This window comes from Podarcis filfolensis (assembly GCF_964270895.1).
Source record: "Podarcis filfolensis genome assembly, chromosome: 5".
NCBI classification, from domain to species: domain Eukaryota; kingdom Metazoa; phylum Chordata; class Lepidosauria; order Squamata; family Lacertidae; genus Podarcis; species Podarcis filfolensis.
In genome coordinates this window covers 92,210,934-92,232,158 of record NC_139608.1, presented here as the reverse complement: position 1 = coordinate 92,232,158, position 21,225 = coordinate 92,210,934, and the positions used below count along the sequence as shown (strand labels likewise).

General features: G+C 42.7%; 1 protein-coding gene and 1 long non-coding RNA gene across 4 annotated transcripts in view; both read left to right on the top strand.

Moving 5' to 3' along the window:
* Positions 1-21,225, top strand: part of LOC310763592 — a 190,215-nt gene that overhangs the window by 166,215 nt on the left and 2,775 nt on the right. The window lies entirely within an intron of this gene.
* The window catches only part of UVSSA (UV stimulated scaffold protein A), a 55,383-nt gene that overhangs the window by 32,190 nt on the left and 1,968 nt on the right, over positions 1-21,225 (top strand). Inside the window, exons 8-12 of the mRNA XM_083615623.1 lie at positions 4,779-4,944; positions 7,934-8,059; positions 8,607-8,790; positions 10,946-11,057; positions 16,251-16,434. Of these exons, the coding sequence (XP_083471749.1) occupies positions 4,779-4,944; positions 7,934-8,059; positions 8,607-8,790; positions 10,946-11,057; positions 16,251-16,434 (772 nt within the window). The remainder of the gene's footprint in view (positions 1-4,778; positions 4,945-7,933; positions 8,060-8,606; positions 8,791-10,945; positions 11,058-16,250; positions 16,435-21,225) is intronic.

Sequence of the window (21,225 nt, the reverse complement as noted above, 5' to 3'; positions counted from 1 at the left end):
GCAAGGCATCATCCAACCCTCTTAGGGACTCCACTCCGGATTTGTGTAGGGTTTACTCCTTAGCTCAAGGGTCAGCAACCTTTTTCAGCCGTGGGCCGGTCCACCGTCCCTCAGACCATGTGGTGGGCCGGACTATATTTTTTTGGGGGGGGGGGATGAATGAATTCCTATGCCCCACAGATAACCCAGAGATGCAATTTAAATAAAAGCACACATTCTACTCATGTAAAAACACCAGGCAGGCCCCCAAAATAACCCAGAGATGCATTTTAAATAAAAAGACACATTCTACTCATGTCAAAACACCAGGCAGGCCCCACAAATAACCCAAAAATGCATTTTAAATAAAAGGACACATTCTACTCATGTAAAAACACTCTGGTTCCTGGACTGTCCACGGGCCGGATTGAGAAGGCGATTGGGCCGCATCCAGCCCACGGGCCTTAGGTTGGCTACCCTTACCTTAGCCTTTCCTTCTGAAGATATCATGCAAGACAGCAGAGGTTGAAAAAGGTAAAGGTACCCCTGACCGTTAGGTCCAGTCGTGGACGACTCCGGGGTTGCGCGCTCATCTCGCTCTATAGGCCGAGGGAGCCAGCATTTGTCCGCAGACAGCTTCCGGGTCATGTGGCCAGCATGACTAAGCCGTTTCTGGCAAAACCAGAGCAGCGCATGGAAACGCCGTTTACCTTCCTGCCAGAGCGGTACCTATTTATCTACTTGCACCTGACGTGCTTTCGAACTGCTAGGTGGGCAGGAGCAGGGACCGAGCAACGGGAGCTCAACCTGTTGTGGGGATTTGAACCGCCGACCTTCTGATTGGCAAGCCCTAGGCTCAGTGGTTTAGACCACAGCGCCACCTGCCTCCCTCATAGCAGAGGTTTAGGATCACAGTTTTCCTTCTCCAAGATGGGCCACCTTCCCAGGTGGTCGAGCCCCATCTGCCCTTCACTAGGAATTATGATTTCAGTGAATATAATACCACATGGTGTGTTCATGCAAGCACATACAAACAAGATTTTCCCAACAGAACATTTTTAACCAAACTATCGCGGGAGCTGCAAGGAACGGTTACGGTGTGGAGTGCTTCTGTTGAGAGCATCAGCCGGCCACCCATGCCTTTTTGGAGAAAGTCCACTCTGTTCTGTTCCTCCTGTCCCTCACCAGATACTCAGCATTCTGTGGCCACAGAATACCCAATCACCATTATACAGGGATTTTTTTTTGGGGGGGGGGGTTTGCAGGTGGCTGGTTTCCTCCTTTAGTTTTATTCTTCCTATTTTCCCCCTATTTCGGCAAGCATTATTCTTATTAGTAGTAGTAGATCATGGCCACTGGTCCCATCACCTCCTGGCAAATAGAAGGGGAAGAAATGGAGGCAGTGAGAGATTTTACTTTCTTGGGCTCCATGATCACTGCAGATGGTGGCAGCAGCCATGAAATTAAAAGATGCCTGCTTCTTGGGAGAAAAGCAATGACAAACCTAGACAGCATCTTAAAAAGCAGAGACATCACCTTGCCAACAAAGGTCCGTATAGTTAAAGCTATGGTTTTCCCAGTAGTGATGTATGGAAGTGAGAGCTGGACCATAAAAAAGGCTGATCGCCGAAGAATTGATGCTTTTGAATTATGGTGCTGGAGGAGAGTCCCATGGACTGCAAGAAGATCAAACCTCTTCATTCTAAAGGAAATCAGCCCTGAGTGCTCACTGGAAGGACAGATCCCGAAGCTGAGGCTCCAATACTTTGGCCACCTCATGAGAAGAGAAGACTCCCTGGAAAAGACCCTGATGTTGGGAAAGATGGAGGGCACAAGGAGAAGGGGACGACAGAGGATGAGATGGTTGGACAGTGTTCTCGAAGCTACCAGCATTTGTTTGACCAAACTGCGGGAGGCAGTGGAAGACAGGAGTGCCTGGCGTGCTCTGGTCCATGGGGTCATGAAGAGTCGGACACGACTAAACGACTAAACAACAAAATAGTAGTAGTAGTAATGTATTGGGACTTTGCTGAGCATAGTGATATCCCTTTCTCGCCTCAGTAGCCCTGTTTTGGTTACACAGTCATCATAACTCAGCACCCAAATCGTTTAGGATAAATGGTAAAATGACAACAGTGCGCAAGAGCCAAAGAAAAATGTAACTAGCTTCATAGGAAGTATGAAAATCCATTTCTGGTAAGGAGTGTGTGTGCATGTATGTGCATACATGTTTATGTTAAAAGGAAAAAGGTAATGAAAATTCTCTTCAGCACACACTTGCCCTTCGGCATGCCTGAAGTAGTCATTTGTGTGCCGTGTTGTGTTGATAGACATGTATTTTGGATTAGCAAGGGCTATGCGCAGAACAGAATGGAGGAAAGGGAGCACAACCTGTTCTTCAAATCTTTTTGTTCATATTATTTACATTCTAGTTCGGTGGGACCCCCCCCCTTTTCAATTAAATATATACTGCTACCTATTTCTGATTCTCCTAAGTCCAAATGGCTGATGAAACCTGTTCTTTTACTTTCTCTGAATTTTCATTGAGGAGCTTTTATCTCCCCTTAATCCCACCATTTCTGTCAGGACACAATCTCTTTCTCAAATTTACATTTTAATTACAAGGCCAGCTGAACTAGCTAAAATCAATAATGTCAGCATTCAGCAGCCTAACTTTCAGCTGAAATCCCAGCCTCTCTATTTCCTACTATTGATTTATCTCTTTAACGCTGTCTACTTTATTGCTTCAGGCAAATAGGTGCCATTTGGTCAATTTAAACAACAACAAACACCACCAGGCGATTGGACTTTAAAAAAAAATCTTCCTAAAACCAAGTATTGCAATAAATTTGAACCAAGGTATTGTAGCAGTGATAATATAAAGGATATTTGAAAACGGAGGGGTTTGGATGGGGGATTAGCTTTAGCTATTGAGCTTTGTTCTGTTTCTGTTACAGACATGCTTTCTGCCCCAAAAGAGTATTTTTCTTTGGGTATTTGTTTTTACTCTATGTAATCAAAATTAATTTGATGCCTAATTATTAGAATGAATTTGGTTTAATTTACTGGAAACAGATTATCTTCAACTGACCGAGCCTCTACCCCTCCATTAGCTAAAAGTTCTCTAGTCTCCCCCCACCCAAAAAAAAATATGAGACTGCCAAAGCCCATGAAAGAGAAAATTATTGCACTTACATGTAACTTGCTGGTCTTTGAAAGTCTTTCTGCAGCCCATTTGACTTCCTCCCCATAGAGGCTTCTCTCATTTGAACTTGACCTTAGTGGTGTCTGGGGGGAGGTGAGGTGGTGACCTGGCCCTTCAGCTGAGGTCTCTGATACCAAAGCCATCATCAGTTAAAGGGAGGGGGGCTCCAAGCTATAGAAGATCCAGTGACTTGACCTACTCATGAGTAGATCCCATATGTGGGATTGTAGTGTGTCCTGAACAGTAGCAGGTGGTTGGGGGTGGGTGGGTCAGTATTACCTGTAGATTCATCCTTGGAGAGAAAAGAGTTGCATGTCAAGGTCTCCCACCCCATCTCATTGCATAAACAACACTTTCAAACTTAGCAGAAGTTGAAAAGTTGGGGGGCGGGGAAATGATAGTAGGTAGCAAAGAAGAGCCCATTGTTTTGAAGAGAGTTTGGTTTGTTGTTTAGTCTTTTAGTCGTGTCCGACTCTTCGTGACCCCATGGACCAGAGCACGTCAGGCACTCCTGTCTTCTACTGCCTCCTGCAGTTTGGTCAGACTCATGTTGGTAGCTTCAAGAACACTGTCCAACCATCTTGTCCTCTGTCGTCCCCTTTTACTTGTGGCCTCCATCTTTCCCAACATCAGGGTCTTTTCCAGGGAGTCTTCTCTTCTCCTGAGGTGGCCAAAGTATTGGAGCCTCAGCTTCATTATCTGTCCTTCCAGTGAGCACTCAGGGCTGATTTCCTTCAGAATGGAGAGGTTTGATCTTCTTGCAGTCCATGGGACTCTCCTACCAAAGCAACAAAAGGGATATTGTTGTGGGCAGTCTCACTATATGCAGTGAAACAAGGATAGGATAGAACAGGCATAGGCAAACTCAGCCCTCCAGATGTGTTGGGACTACAACTCCCATCATCCCTAGCTAACAGGACCAGTGGTCAGGGATGATGGGTGTGGTAGTCCCAGAACATCTGGAGGGCCGAGTTTGCCTATGCCTGGGATAGGAAATCACAAAATGCTTAACCTACTAACAATAGCCAACATAATAGGGTGGCCAGACCAGCTCCATAACTGGCAAAAGACAAAGTTCAGGCCTCCTTGGGACTGTCATTTGGCTTCCTTATTATTGGAGCTGCAATCACAGTGGCAAATACAGGTCTTGGAACACTAATTGTTGTCCCGTCACTGTAAAACAAGAGGGTTCTGTTAGGACTGTCCCCTGGGTTGGCTTTTTCCAATTCTCTTTCCATTCCTCTTACAGCGTCACAAGTTCTCAGATATGCTAGATCAGACGCTGTATTTCTGAAAGAGTACAAAACTTTTTCTGCTGCTGATTTAGAGGGGAAAGTATTTGGTTCAAGACATTTGTTAATGTGGAGTCTAAATTGGGCAGTGGTGCTTTTTCTTGGACTTTCTAAAGAAATGGGGGTACAAATGAAATTTTGTCCTATACAGCTGGAGTTAGTATTTTGGTGAAGACCAGAATTTTGCCTCAGATCAATATTCCATTTCTGAAACGTGCTGTACAAACTGACCGGCTGTTACTTTTCAGAGACATAGGTTTCCTTCATGCAAATGTGTGCTTACCGCAACTTTTCTTTTGTAGGGTTGGAACCAGTATCACCTTCAAAACCCTTTGCGACAGGAAGAGCATCTGCAGCAACCTCCCAACCTAAAAGAAACGATGAGGAACTTGACCCAACCTGTGCAGCTGCAACATGGAAAATGATGCAAGATCAACTGCCTAGATTACATCTTCCAGGTGGCAGCTTGTAAGGAGACCAATATTCCGTTGGCAATCTTACCCTTTGCATTTCACGCCCAAAACAAAGGCCTTAATACTTACAGAGCATTAACCTTGCTTCTCTCCTGCAGAGAAGAGGTTTTATTTAGTGTTTGGGATTTTTGCCCTGGTTGCCGTCACCAACTACTTTGCCTCCGGGAGCTAGTGATTGCCACCACCGAAAGGGCAAGGTCAAGTTTGAGCTGCTAAACCAAGCTCACCCTCATGGCAGAGGAGGAGACTTTGGGTAAAGCTGTGGAGAAGATGCTGTTGATGCAGGGAGGAGACAGTCCTGTCTGTCTCCCTTTTTTGAGGGGAAGGGGATCCTCTGAACTGTCTCTAGTCCCTCAGTCTTCTTGCCTGCCCTGTTTTCCCTCCTGTGGCTGTAGTCATCAATCAGCCTGCCTTGAACATATTCTTGGGTCAGGTCTGGTTTCACAGGAATAATAATAATAATAACGAAGATCAGGATCCACAGGTTCTCAAGTGCAAAGAGGGCACGGCTTTACACATAAAAGCATGCATCATCATCATCATCATCATCATCATCATCATCATCATCATAATTTATTATTTGTACCCCGCCCATCTGGCTGGGTTTCCCCACCCACTCTGGGCGGCTTCCAACAAAGATTAAAAATACATTAAAATGTCACACATTAAAAACTTCCCTGAACAGGGCTGCCTTCAGATGTCTTCTAAATGTCAGGTAGTTGTTTATCTCTTTGACATCTGATGGGAGGGCGTTCCACAGGGCAGGCGCCACCACCAAGAAGGCCCTCTGCCTGGTTCCCTGTAGCTTTGCTTCTTGCAATGAGGGAACTGCCAGAAGGCCCTCGGCGCTAGACCTCAGTGTCTGGGCTGAATGATGGGTGTGGAGACGCTCCTTCAGGTATACCGGGCCGAGGCCATTTAGGGCATTGCATGATTCATAGAGGCAGCACAGCAGTAGGGCTGCAACATGTTTGTCTTTGGGTTCCTCCCCAATTCCCCTCAGCTCTGCCGCAATGTCCAGCATGGAATTCATACGCTGTTGAATCTCCCGCCCCCTTCGAGGCCTCATGCCATACCATCTGAGTAGCACATACAACTTTCTGTTTAAGTTTGCAGCATCACACATACCCTTAGCTGTATTATAAAAACATAAGAGCCTTCTGGGTCAGGCCTGTGGCCTACCTAGTCCAGCATGGTGTTCTCAGAGGGTCCACCCATATGCTTGTGGGAAACCCTTGAGCAAAGGCTGAGCACGAAAGCACTCTGCCCCTCCTCTGGTTTCCAGTAATGTATTCTTTACTGCCTCCTTTTGGAGCAAGTTCAATAGTTTAACTATGTGTTAACTGTGTTACATTGGCTACTTTCCAGTCCTTTGGTATGGGGGCTGGTCTGAGGCACAAGTTACATGTTTTTGTTAGAAGATGAGCTGTTATACATTTGAGTTCTCCGAGAATGTCCAGGTGAATGCTTTTATTTTGCCTGTTAGTCCCAGAACTTAATTTCTCGGACTCTTCTACAAAAGTTAGTTCAAGCACTAGGATATACTCTGGCTCCAATAGTTAAGGCAGACACAAAGAATTCATCCAGTTCTGCATTCTCCCTAACCTCATCTAGCACACCTTTGACTCTCTTGTCATCCTAAGGTCCAACTGCTCCACACACACCCCATCTAATACAGTGGTACCTCAGGTTACATACGCTTCAGGTTACAGACTCCGCTAACCCAAAAATAGTGCTTCAGGTTAAGAACTTTGCTTCAGGATGAGAACAGAAATCGGGCTCTGGCGGCACAGCAGCAGCAGGAGGCTCCATTAGCTAAAGTGGTTCTTCAGGTTAAGAACAGTTTCAGGTTAAGTATGGACCTTCAGAATGAATTAAGTATTTAACCTGAGGTACCACTGTATATTTAAATAACTTATTGTTGATGGTCTCAATGTTTTTAGCAATTTGTTCCTCAAATTATTCTTTAGCATCCCTTACTGTCTAAGGGACACGGGTGGCGCCGTGGGTTAAACCACAGAGCTTAGGACTTGCCGATCAGAAGGTCGGCGGTTCGAATCCCCACAACGGGGTGAGCTCCCGTTGCTCGGTCCCTGCTCTTGCCAACCTAGCAGTTCGAAAGCACGTCAAAGTGCAAGTAGATAAATAGGTACCACTCTGGCGGGAAGGTAAACGGCGTTTCCGTGCGCTGCTCTGGTTTCCAGAAGCAGCTTAGTCATGCTGGCCACATGACCTGGAAGCTGTACGCCAGCTCCCTCGGCCAGTAAAGCGAGATGAGCGCCGCAACCCCAGAGTCGGCCACGACTGGACCTAATCGTCAGGGGTCCCTTTACCTTTACTGTCTGCTTCCACTCTTCTTTTTGCCAAAGGTTATGTTCCTTTTTGTTCTTTTCATTTGGACAATACTTGGACAAGACCTTGACATTTCATTGTTGCACCCATAACGCACGTTTAAGGTGCCATTCAGCTCCTAGCTTTCATATCTCAGTTTCTAACACTGTATTCCTCTCAAAGCACTACAATTCGCAGAGTGATTTAAAAGTCAATTCCTCTTTCCAGGGAACTCTGGGAATTGTAGCTCCATGAGGGGAGTAGGAGTCTCTGAACAACTCCCAGCCCAAACTACAGTTCCCATAACTCTTTGGAGGAACTCATGGCTGTTTAAAGTGGTATAATACTGTTTTAGACTTCTAAAGACAAAGGCAGTATTTAATCAGCATCGCGGTTTTTGCTTGGTTTGTATTGTATTGTTCTTAGCTTTTCTTGTTCAAGTACCTTGGAAAATCATCTAAGAGTTATGCACGTCTTCTCGTGAATCGTTAATTCCTTGTCATAGTAAAGTATTTGCTTTTCACAGCATTTTGACCTGCTAAAAGTTGAAGTAGGTCTAACGTGAAGTGGATGCCAATTGTTGAATTGTTTCCTGTCATTCTGGATAGTAACTGTTGTCTCTTCATCATTTATATTTTATCCTACAAATCTAGAAATTCTGAACCAGTGGCACGCAACAATAAGTCTGAAGAAGAGAAAGCCAAGGCCCCGGTCGTACCGTTTGGGTTAGATCTTTTCTACTGGGGCCAAGAGCAACCAGGTTCTGGGAAGATTATTAAGTAAATATACTGCACATTTTCTTTTAAAATATGTAAAAACAAATCCTCTCTTAAATTGTGACGCATCAAGCCTTTATCTGCTCGTTTTTACTGAAACCTTGAAATGTAAAAACTTTCTGCACACTTGCAAATTTTCTGAGCCGTCTGATGACAGACAGCGTTTCTGACATAACCTGATCCATTTCTAGAATTCATTTTATTTAATTTATACGCTATGTTTCATCCAAAGATCACAAGGCTATTTACAACGTAAAAACACAAAATTATAAATTGACCTTACAAAATATGTGATGAAGCTGCTTATGGAGAAGTGAATCACTTGCAATCCTCTTGAGATAGCAGTTTCATTATATTTTTTTTAGCTTGCAGCTGAATTAAATATAGTCAATATTTTAAAAAATCAAAGTTGTTTAGGAATTTGAGCCCAAGCAGTGTTTAGATATTTTAAAAGCGTATGTCATATATCAGGAGAAGGTGTTAAAATGTCTCTCTAGAATTTATGTTTATATTCATGGCAAAACACTGATGTAACTGTTCTGTTTTCTAGATGTTCTTCTCAGCATCGCTTCTGGGCACCCAGCGAAATGGAAGAGGAAGTGGAAAACAAAGAAGTTGCAGAGATGCTGAAGAGCAGGTGTATAACATTTGCTGGCAAGTTTGAGCCAGTGAAACACAAATGCCGGGCACCAATGCCTAATGGAGGACTTTGTGAAAGGCAGGATAGATTTAAGGTGGGTGCTTAATAACACCTCTAGAGCATTCCACTTGGTCCTATTTTGCCATTTCTTTAAAATATTAATACTGTAATGTGCTTGGCAGGGGACGCAGGTGGCGCCGTGGGTTAAACCACAGAGCCTAGGACTTGCCGATCAGAAGGTCGGTGGTTCAAATCCCCGCGATGGGGTGAGCTCCCGTTGCTCGGTCCCTGCTCCTGCCAACCTAGCAGTTCAAAAGCATGTCAAAGTTCAAGTAGATAAATAGGAACCGCTCCGACGGGAAGGTAAACGGCGTTTCCGTGCACTGCTCTGATTCACCAGAAGCGGCTTAGTCATGCTGGCCACATGACCCGGAAGCTGTACACCGGCTCCCTCAGCCAATAAAACGAGATGAGCGCCGCAACCCCAGAGTCAGTCACGACTGGACCTAATGGTCAGGGGTCCCTTTACCTTTACCGTTAATGTGCTTGGCCAGAGATATGAGGCAGCAGTTTGAGGGAAACTCCAGAAAGGAAGAATTGAATTTAATCCAAAATGAAGTCCCACATAGTACACCTGTTGCATTACTTGGAATTGAATTAGGTCTCCTTTCTCTAAAAGCCTGCCTTCATAATTCATGATTAAATGATGGAAAATAATCTTGTTGCTGCCAGACCAGCATGGAGCAAAATTAGACCTGCAGAATGGAAAGGACTGGGGCCTGGGCACAGTGTTTTAACAGTTTGATGCTGAATAATTCAGTACCACTATAATATCTACTCCGGATATTTCTGACCATAAGATTTGTGGTGTAAGATCACTGAGAATGCCAAACTGGACTTTGAATATGAAGAATTTCAAGTCCTCAGTTTGGTATATTAAACTTAAATCCAGCCATAAAAGACCTGTTTGAAGAAACACTTCCCTGTTTTCCTAAAAGAGGGAATGACCTCTGTTTTCCTAAAACAGAGGATGACCTCAAGTTCTACTGCTCTGAAAGAGTGAAGGAATTCCACTAGTTGTTTTTATCTTGGAGTTTGGGGTTGCATTTTGTTGGTGATTGTAGCTTTTGTGGGTTTGTTTGTTTGGTTGGTTTTAAATGTAGGTACTTTTAGCATTCTTGCAGAAGGAAAAGCAAGGTAGTTTTTTAAAATAAAATAAAATAAAATATTTCTGGGAGGATAGCTATGCCCTGCAGCAGCAAAACAATGAAGGGTCTGATCACTTCTTAAAGACTACAGCTGCAATCCTGTACTTGTTTGCCTGGGAGTAAATCCCATTGAACTTGGTTGAACTTTCTTCTGAGTAGGCATGCACATGATTGCACATTTACTGTGATAATAGTTTGTATTCAGATTTTCCACATTGATGTTCATTGCAGTATAATCTCATTTTAAACATCCTTTCCCCCACCCCAAAACTAAGAACACAAATAATTTAAGGCCTTTCTTTGTAGAGCAAATGCTTTAGCCTTGCCTTTCAAGTCGGGATGACCAGATTTTTTCCCCAGAAGGAACAGACACATTTATAGGTTGTAGGTTGGATATTTGGCCTGATCCACTAAGACCATTCTTACATTTTCAAGCAGAAAGTACTTTGTGTTAAGGCAGGCAACATACTCCAAAGAAAATGCACATATGAGTAAGATGAAAGGAAGGAAGGAAGGAAGGAAGGAAGGAAGGAAGGAAGGTGATTAAGTGAATCCACAAATTCATATCTCTCAAAGCTACCTCTCTATCTTCTAAAGATACTAAAAAAAAACCCTTTCATTTCACTATCACTTTCTCAGTGGTTTTTGTATATTGGGAATTTTCAGGTGGATGAAAAAGCTTGGAGTGCATTACATGTATGTTGAGTGCGGAGAATTTGTACCAAACCCTAGGCTCAAATAAACATTTCAGAGAACTACAAATAGGAGTTTTCAGAACTGAGGTGAACTGTGGTTCCAGTGATAGCAGAGCAAAGTTCCCTGGATTTCATCACCACCTGCTGTTGGGATATTCCCATATCCAGAATGATATGAATCAGTCAGCACAGCCATGTATCTCAAATAAACCCACTTGCAGCTTCTCTGTTCTATCCATAAGCTACAAAAAATGTTCCTAATCAGGCCTAACTTGTTATAAATATATATATATAGAGAGAGGGAATGTGTGTGTAACAGCACAAATATCGTTGTTTCTTTCTGAAGTGCCCATTTCATGGAAAAATAATCCCCCGGGATGATTCCGGGACTCCTATTGATCAAGAAGACAGAGAGAGAGAAGCAAAGCAACAGTTTGAGAAAAAAGAAAAGCAACCAGGTTTGCATGTTTAATGAAATCTGTGATTATTGCGTTTAAAATATGTGCAGTTAATTTAATTTATAAATTAAAACATGGATTTATCCTTGGTGGAAATTTGGAGAAAAAATAGATCATTCCTGGTGCTAGAAAGGACAAGTCATCTTTACTAATACTGTTTTTGACAGCATTTTGGTTGTACCCAAAATGCTTTTCATAAAATAAAGCTCTATATTTTGTGTAGCATAAGCCAGTTTCTAAATTCCAAAGGAAATGACTATTTTGCTGCTTTTAGATAATAGTGCACAAACGTCAACAAATTAATTTCGGGTGAAATGTTACCTTCCTACACTTCATAGCCTAAGTATAGCTACAGTCAAAGTCATAATTGGAACAAGAAAGAAACTAAATTATCAGATCCTCAGTAGCAGAACTGAAAAGGTCCCTGTGCCTCAGGCCTTGCAGCACAAATGCCAGTCAGAGCTGGATTAAATTAGGGGTGGGAAACCTCTGGCCCCCAGGCCAGTCTTGGCCTGCCAGAAGGTCTAGTTTGGCCCATGAGGCCGTTTTCCCCCAAACCACACCCAACTTCTCATCGCTAGTGACATTAGCTCAGGCATCCCCAAACTTGGCCCTCCAGATACTTTTTTGGGACTACAATTCCCATCATCCCTGCCCACTGTTCCTGTTAGCTAGGGATCATGGGAGTTGTAGTCCCAAAACATCTGGAGGGCTGAGTATGCCTATGCCTGTGTTAGCTGATGGGCGGGAGGAGAGGGTTTAATCCTGCATTGGCTTGTGCACCTTGTTCCCCAGCAGGATCTAACACATGCTCCTTAGCAAAAGCACAGCTTGAAGCAGCTCACGATTCTCCCTCAGCACCCCCCTGCCTCTGGCCACCCAGTCACTTAAAGGAGAAATACAAGCTGTTTCCAGAAACGCAAAATGCTTCAAGCACAAAGCAGGTTCTCTTCCCTCTTCCCACTGAGTGATATTGCAGGAGATCAATTCTGTTTGGTTCAGGTGCACAAGAGAGCTCTCTTCAGAGAGCTTGGTCACACCCCCAAACCTAGCAGGAAACAGGAAACCTTCGCTACCCAGCAGGGTGGATTTGATTTAAATCAAATTGATTTAAATCACTAGTCAGTAAGACTTGATTTAAATCACTAGTCAGTAAGACTTGACTTAAATCATATATTTTTTTACAGAAAGATTCATTCTTGCTCTCTAATCTTAATATTTACAACCAGATGATAGTTTCATTTTTGGAATAATAAATTTTCAGGGCAGTTTTTACAGTTATATCCAAAATTACTGATTTGCTTATACCATTAGAAAGACATAGACAGATAATTATGAAATTATTGTGAGGTTAAATAAGTTAACTGTTTATATTTGGACAACTTTTCTGCTGTACTTTATTGGAAGGAGAAAAAACAATCATTTCCTTAATAACAATTTAAACAATTTATTTAACTAAAGCAATAACATTATGGCATATGTATCCATGTTTATTAACTGATGTCGTTAACTTTAAAAAACACCAAAAACTTAGATTGAGTTTTAGCACACATGAAAAGCTTAAAACAAATCCTTATTTCCTGATGAATAGCCTTTGGACTATAATGTGTCCTAAATAGAAAACTATCTTTAGAAAGATTTTTCCTCCAAAAGCGTTTTATTTTAAAAATCCAATTTAAATGAAAAAAAATCCGATTTAAATAAAAAAAAATCCGATTTTTTTTAATCATTCATTTTTATCTATCCTGTTACCCAGTGTCAGCTGGTGCTAGGGGAGGGTACACAAGAGAGCTTTCTTGTGCACCCAGACTGATCTGTTTGGCTGCACACATTGCAGAAATAAAGCAAGACACTGCCAACGGGAAGGTTTTTTCCCCTTGAAAGGAAGGAAAGAACCTTCCCTTCAGCAGTGCTGTGGTGCCCACTACCAAATCCCCTGACATCATTTGCGATGTCAATTGATTGAGAGGTGCTTTGTGGCGACGCCACCTGTCAAATTTAGCCTATGAGGCAGTTCTTGATAGGGATGTCACCTACGGAGCCAAAAAGGTTTCCCACTCCTGGATTGTTTCTCTGTTTTTTTTAAAATTTGCCTACCACCTTTCAAGGGACGCGAGTGGCGCTGTGGGTTAAACCACAGAGCCTAGGACTTGCCGATCAGAAGGTCGGCGGTTCAAATCCCCACGACGGGGTGAGCTCCTGTTGCTTGGTCCCTGCTCCTGCCCACCTAGCAGTTCGAAAGCACGTCAAAGTGCAAGTAGATAAATAGGTACCACTCCGGCGGGAAGGTAAACGGCGTTTCTGTGCGCTGCTCTGTTTCGCCAGAAGCGGCTTAGTCCTGCTGGCCACATGACCCGGAAGCTGTACGCCGGCTCCCTCGGCCAGTAAAGCGAGATGAGCGCCTCAACCCCAGAGTTGTCCACGACTGGACCTAATGGTCAGGGGTCCCTTTACCTTTACCTTTACTGCCTTTCATCCTTGTATCTCAGGGCGGTTCTGAGCGTAAAGATAAAAACACAAAATGCATAATAAAAACAAGAACAAAACCAAACCCCTCCAACAAACACATTTAGAAGGATATAGGATGTTAGTCAGCCCAAGGGTTGGTTGAGGAGGAATGTTTTCGCCTGGTTCCTGAAGGTGTGTAAGAAAGGGGCCAGGCAAGCCTCCCTAGGGAGTGCGTTTCACAAATGCGGAGCCGCTGCAAAAAAAGCCCATCATCATATTGCCACCCTCCAGACCTCTTGTGGAGAGGGCACACAAAGAAGGGCCTCTGAAGATGATGATGATAATAATAATAATAATAATAATAATAATAATAATAATAATAATAATAATTTATTATTTATACCCCACCCATCTGGCTGGGCCTCCCCAGCCACTCTGGGCGGCTTCCATAAAAACCAAAAATACAATAAAATATCACACGTTAAAAACTTCCCTGAACAGGGCTGCCTTAAGATGTCTTCTGAATGTCAGGTAGTTGTTTATCACTTTGACATCTGCTGGAAGGGCGTTCCACAGGGCGGGCGCCACTACCGAGAAGGCCCTCTGCCTGGTTCCCTGTAGCTTTGCTTCTCGCAATGAGGGAACTGCCAGAAGGCCCTCGGCGCTGGACCTCAGCGTCCGGGCAGAATGATGGGGGTGGAGACGCTCCTTCAGGTATACTGGACCGAGGCCGTTTAGGGCTTTAAAGGTCAGCACCAACACTTTGAATTGTGCTCGGAAACGTACTGGGAGCCAATGTAGGTCTTTCAAGACCGGTGTTATATGGTCTCGGCGGCCGCCCCCAGTCACCAGTCTAGCTGCCGCATTCTGGATTAGTTGTAGTTTCCGAGTCACCTTCAAAGGTAGCCCCACGTAGAGTGCATTGCAGATGGATCTCAGGGGCCAGGTCAGTTCATACGTCGATTGATTGAGAGGCAGTCCTTGAAGTATTGCGGTCATGAGCCCTTTGAGGCTTTATCGGTCAAAACCAACGCTTGGAATTGGGCCCCTGAAACTAATTGGCAGCCAGTGCAATCGGGCCAATTAAAGGGATGGTTTGGCAAGAATAAGGCAGCAATTGTTCTCCGTGGTCCTTAGTGTCTTTGCAAGGGAGGAGAATGTCTAGCAAAATAGAACCAGCCGGCTCTGCTCCACCTGTTAAGACACCTGGCCCTCCCTCAAATGGACACTGGCCTCAAGGTTTCAGAAAGCGGGTCCCCTTTTTTCAGAATCTGGGTCCCCTGAAAATAATGGCATCTACCATGTTTGCAGTACTAGAAATAAAGAGTTGGGACGTGAGGCAAAGTACCGTATTTTTTGCTCTATAAGACTCACTTTTTCCCTCCTAAAAAGTAAGGGGAAATGTGTGTGCGTCTTATGGAGCGAATGCAGGCTGCGCAGCTATCCCAGAAGCCAGAACAGCAAGAGGGATTGCTGCTTTCACTGTGCAGCGATCCCTCTTGCTGTTCTGGCTTCTGAGATTCAGAATATTTTTTTTCTTGTTTTCCTCCTCCAAAAACTAGGTGCGTCTTGTGGTCTGGTGTGTCTTATAGAGCGAAAAATACGGTAAAAGACGAAGCATTTTGAGTCCCCTCTTGTGCCCTTTATATCTTCTCGTCCAGGTAACTGAAAGCAAAAGGTTGAGTGATCCTCACGCTACAGTGTAATAGTGATGAAGCCTTGATTTCTGTTTCTTGACTGTTTAAAAATATTACATCCTAGCCCAAGTGTCCATGGAGCTTCAGGCTCTCCTGAAACGACGAATCATGAGGGATTAGGCTGACCTGCTAATCTGCAGTGTTCATCCTTTTACAATAGTTCACACAGAGGAGCAAATTAAGTGCCTATTTTTTGTGTCAGCCCTGAAGAATATCTGGTTTTCCAACCCTTAGTGACTTGTTAACAAACAGGTATCAGGACAAGGTAGTGAAGGCAGCCCCTGGCCAGTCAGATGTGAAATAGTATCTCTTTACTAACTACAGTATTGATTCCGCCCTACCCCTTGCAAACTGTGTAATTTTCTTTTCCCTGCTGCTAAACCAGTAACAATGTATGAAGAGCTTTAGGGGCCCATCAGTGCTCAAAAAGGCTGCTCTTCCTGGCACGCTATCGATTTTTCTCAAAGGCTTTTAAATTGCTCCTTCATTTTACTCAAATGCTCATTTCATCTCTACTGAACGCCAGCGTTTTTTTGTTGTGTTTAAACAATCGCTCCATTCACAGGGTTCCTAAACTGTGTGTCTGTGCTGCCTTCTTATTTACTGGGAGATAAACTGTTTAGTTTTTGTTAATCTTGGATTAATAGTTCCTGTATCTGAATTGTTCTGCTTTGTATTCCTTTACTTCAAAAAAAGTAAACTGTGTCATCCGTCTGCTGCAAGTGAGTGCTTTTATTTTGCCCTTCTAGGCTTTTTGCCTTGGAATTTTTCTAGAGCTCCATTTGCACTTAATGCAAAGGTTCATCAGCACTCCCCAACCTGGTGCCCTCCAGATGTTTGGAATGCAGCTCACACCAGCTGCACTGATGGAAATCGTTCACCAAAAACACCTGGAGGGCAACAAATTGAGGGAAGCTGCTCTAGATGATATCTCTTCAGTGTGGAATGGTTTGGTTTTTTTCTGACTCGGCCTCCATTTTTAATTCGGTTCTGACATTCTGAAAATTCAGCAATAAAACACTTGTTGGTGTTTTTTGCCTTTGTCTAGAGTGGCAAGACCCAGAGTTCATGAGAGAAGTTGAAGCAGCCACTGGGGCTGATCTTGGATCCTCTCGGTACAGTGGAAAAGGAGGGAAAAAGAAAGGGAAGAAAAAGAAATATGCAAACCTCACAGACCTGAAGCAGCAGGCAAACACTTCTCGCTCCCGCCTGGAAAAGAAAGTTTTCGATAAGTAAGAGGCTACTTTGCTTATAATGCCTATCTTGTTTGTTGCTCTGCTAATTTAGTTTTGTTTTTATCATAGAATTGGAAGGGACACCAAGGGTCATCTAGTCCAACCCTCTGCAATGCAGGAACATTGCCTTACTTCTTTAGAGTGTGCCTTTTATATACAATATCAAGGAAAATACAGGTTTTGGTACCAGAAACGCTGTTGCTGGAAATCTGAAATTATGTCACTTGAGTCAAAAATAGGAAGTTACACACAGTATTAAAACTGTTAACGATAATATTTATTTTTAAATTATTTATGTTGATTCATAGAATATTGCTACACAAGAACAACTAGTTTTTGTGCTGTCCATATTAGGTATGTTACTGGTAACATCATTGTCATCATTTGAATAGTGGTGATTGGACTTCATTGCACATTGTATGTATTCCATATCTCTGTGCATTGTGTTTGCCTTAAAGTAATGGATATCTGTTTTTAATACACATTTTTATCAAGCATTATTTCTGCTACAAAAGACTGTGGAAGTGCTGGGTTTCCTTGACAATATTACAGAAGAAAGTAGCAGCTTATGCATACATCTGATATTCAATTGCATAAGATACATAACAAATACAGTAGCATTCATTGATTACATAAAACATGCTGCCTTTTTAAGGAAAATGGGATGGAGCATAAGAGATAATAAGAATAATATGGCACATGCTCATATTTCTATTTTCATTTATACCCAACAGAGCTATTAAGTGTTAGGGTTGGAGTCTACCCTCTCTTCCTTATTCCTAAACTGGTCAGCTAACAGCTTTGCTGGTTGTATAGATTGCTTCTTTGTGTGAGGAGACTGTTCTTTAGATCACAGGAATCTATGCTTACGAAATAGCTAAGCGCTCCCAATTCAAAACTGTAATCCTGTGCAAGCCAGTATGTTGAACCCCTCTGCAAATCTGACTATACACAAGGGCAACTACCTGCTCAGTGCCTGGGTGCTGATCATTTAGAAATCTGGTCCCAAGAAATGCCTTATGAGGAACGGCTAAGGGAGCTGGGCATGTTTAGCCTGGAGAAGAGGAGGTTAAGGGGTGATATGATAGCCATGTTCAAATATATAAAAGGATGTCACATAGAGGAGGGAGAAAGGTTGTTTTCTGCTGCTCCAGAGAAGCGGACACGGAGCAATGGATCCAAACTACAAGAAAGAAGATTCCACCTAAACATTAGGAAGAACTTCCTGACAGTAAGAGCTGTTCGACAGTGGAATTTGCTGCCAAGGAGTGTGGTGGAGTCTCCTTCTTTGGAGGTCTTTAAGCAGAGGCTTGACAACCATATGTCAGGAGTGCTCTGATGGTGTTTCCTGCTTGGCAGGGGGTTGGACTCGATGGCCCTTGTGGTCTCTTCCAACTCTATGATTCTATGATTCTATGATTCTATGATTCTATGAAATAGGCAGCAACAAGTCTGAAACTGTAGCATGTTTGTGCAGAAACTATATGCTTCGTGTCTGTCACTAAATAATAATTCTTTCTCCTTTTTTTGTTTTGTTTTCTATAATTTTTACTAAATTTTCTGTTTTATATTTTAGAATATTCATTTAAACAACCTTAAAATATCAGTGACCCCTTCTTCTCTTTCCATGGTTCATTTTGCATAACATAAATCCCTGCATATGTTATATAAACTAAACCATTCAGTATTCCATTATTACATCCATCAAAACTTATTTACACTGTTGAATTTCATCTTAATGCTGCCCACGTTTTCAAATATTTTCCTCCATATATTCAGTAAACATTTTCCAATCTTCTTTAAACATCTGTTCTTCTTGTTCTCTTATTCTATATTATAGGTCCGCAAGCTGCGCATATTCCATCAGCTTGAATTGCCATTCTTATTTAGTTGGGACTTCGTTCATTTTCCATTGTTTCCCATTCTTGCTTCTTCCCTATATTTTGGGAACAGGCATATACAGGCCAAAGACAAGAACGTTCTAGAGTGCTCTGCACATGAGATGGAGTAAGGAAAGGCCTTCTATCCATCTTTCTTCAGAGTAAAAACGTTAGGAAACTTTGAGACTTTTCATACCCTTTGAATTGGGTCAGTTATGTGTGAAATATGTAGTTGCATGAGCAGTGCACACCAGACATTTTCTCAGATGGGATTTCCCTCTTCTCCAGCTCATTCTTGTTCAAGGAAGCATCCTCAGCCCTGATGCACAACGTATCATTTGTCTGATCTGATGTTTTAACACAATTTATTCATACATTCAAAATGTATCGCTAATGTTTCAGCATCTTCCTATTACTGTTTATCCCGCTCTTATTCCTAAAAGGAGTCCAGCGCAACAAACATTAAAGTAGCACCAATATGTAAACAGCGGCTGTTTTCAAATAATACACACATCCGCAGTGTCTCTTGACTTGAAATGACATCCTTGTGGCTGTGGGTCTGTGCCTGAATACCCACAGCTCATTCCACAGCTGTGCCAGCCACTACCACAAATGTGTGCTGGTGACATGAAAGCTTCATTCCCAGACGTACAGATCTGCCTTCGTTGCATGTTGCAACTAGTGCATGTTCCAGCCGTGCCACAGTGACTGTTTGAAGCCAGCCTCTGTATGGCAGAACGACAGCAAGTGTGATCAATCCAAGTGGAGCAAAACAAATGCCATTAAATCGAGAAGCAAAACACTTTTTGTTTGCAACAAAAATACTAGTGTTTACAATATTATATAACCTCAAAAGCCCGAATGAGCCAGTTTTGAGGGATGTTCATTATTTTAAAATGGTGTTGCTTTCCTTGTCTTGATGTAATGGTTGTTATGAGTAATGAAAACTCGCCTTGCTTTTCTTCTCCTCGCAGAACAACACATTGTCCATGACAATCTTGTATTATCTGGTCTTATTTTGAGGAGTCAATAAGCCATAAAGTTCTAATAAGCAGAATTTCACATCAGCTTTAGAAAATAAATTTTAAAAGTTGTTTTTAGTTTACTGTGCTTCGTGCTAATGATTTTGAATGTGTGTTAGTGCCAGGCGTGGGAATTCAATCTGTCATGTTTTAATAGGTTTCATAGTTTGCAGCACTAAACAAGATGATAACCTTGGCTTTATATAACAGTCCCAAATTACTTGAAATGTACAGGTGATAAACCCAGGCTCTAGTCTGCCAATAAAGTTAAGTGAAATTGCACACAGATCATCAGAGTGGGATCTCATTTCATTTACAGTATCTCACAAGCTAGTGCTGCTAATGTAAAACCTACATGACATGAAAGTGCCAAGGCCATTGTGCCGTGCTAAAGACTCACTTTTCTCCTGCCAATTAAATATCATTCCCGCTCCGAAACCATGACCACATAGTTGTCGTTCTTTTATAGCAGTGCCTCCTGTAAACTCCTCAAGCCAGAGGAGTTTCGCTTAAAGGGGCACCTCTTTTAATCTGTTGTATTTGCTCCATGTATCCTCTGCCCTTAGACAACTTTAAAAGGTTTAAAGCAAAAGCAAAAACGTGCCCAAAGCTATCTCCATTGTTGTCCTAGTTTCCAGGAAATATGATGGCAAGCTCAGTAGCTGGTGGTATCTAACAGGGAGCTTTTTAAACAGAGGCTGGATGGCCATCTGTCAGGGATGATTTAGTTGGGATTCCTGCATTGCAGGGGATTGGACTAGATCACCCTCGGGATCACTTCAAGCTCTACAGTTCTGTGATTCTATGAATAACGAAGTGTGCAAGGTTTGGGGCATCTGCAGATTGACTGCCATCAGTGGCTGATGTTAGTACCATCAGTTAGTTGGGTGTGAGAATTCAGCCAAGATGCACGTGAACAGCACACATGGGCATATGGTGTCTACTCCCATACAGCTGCCAGTCATCTTGCAACTGGAGGGGATGGTTGTACTGGAAGATTACAATACAGGTTCATAGAAAATTTGTCTCAGTTACCTTATTTGCAGATTGGAGAAGCTAAACTTTAGGGCCATCCTGTTGCAGGCAAGTAGGAAAACTAGGCACCTGTCTCAAAAACTAGAGATTTCCAGAAATTCTAAAGCTGACTTGGTGAAGGGTTGAAATATATACAGTAATTTTTATCCTCGAGCCTATACTTGGAAAAAACACATGAAATGTAGGAGACAGGAGTTTTGTGATTTGACTGAGAGAGTGTGATTTGCCCAAGTTCATCAAGTGAGCTTTAGGACTGAGTGGGGTTTTTTGTCCCTCTAACCGCTAGACCACACCCGGTCTGTAATTTGTGTAGTTTAACACATATAGAATAAGTATGGAAATAAGATTCAGTGGCTTCAGTTTATTGAAATGGATTGAGATCCTTCCCTTTGTGTGGTCTGTAGAATAATAATAATAATAAAAAATAATATATTTTTATTTGTACCTCGCCCTCCCCGGCTGGAGTTGGGCTCAGGGCTGCTAAAGCCCTTTGCTCTGATCTGAGCAACTCTTCTCAATTTATGCTTGGGGGAGGCGAAACAAAATTTGTTTCCAGAAATGATTTTATGCAGATGCTTTGAGTTCTATTTGCAGGTTTGTGGGATGAATTGAATGGACGCATGCATGCACAGGGCCTGTTAAGACTTCGTGGTTTAGGGGCCCCATTAAACTAATTTGATAGTTTCAAAATAGTTGCTGTTTGTTTATATTGCTCTGGTTAATTCCGTTTTAATGTGCAAAACGCTTTCTGCTCACTGCAGAAGATCATAAACGTTGCCCCCTAGAGGTACATGTTCTGTATATTCCCACTTCGGTGTTTAAAATTTCACTAAAGCGATTGTGTAAAATGA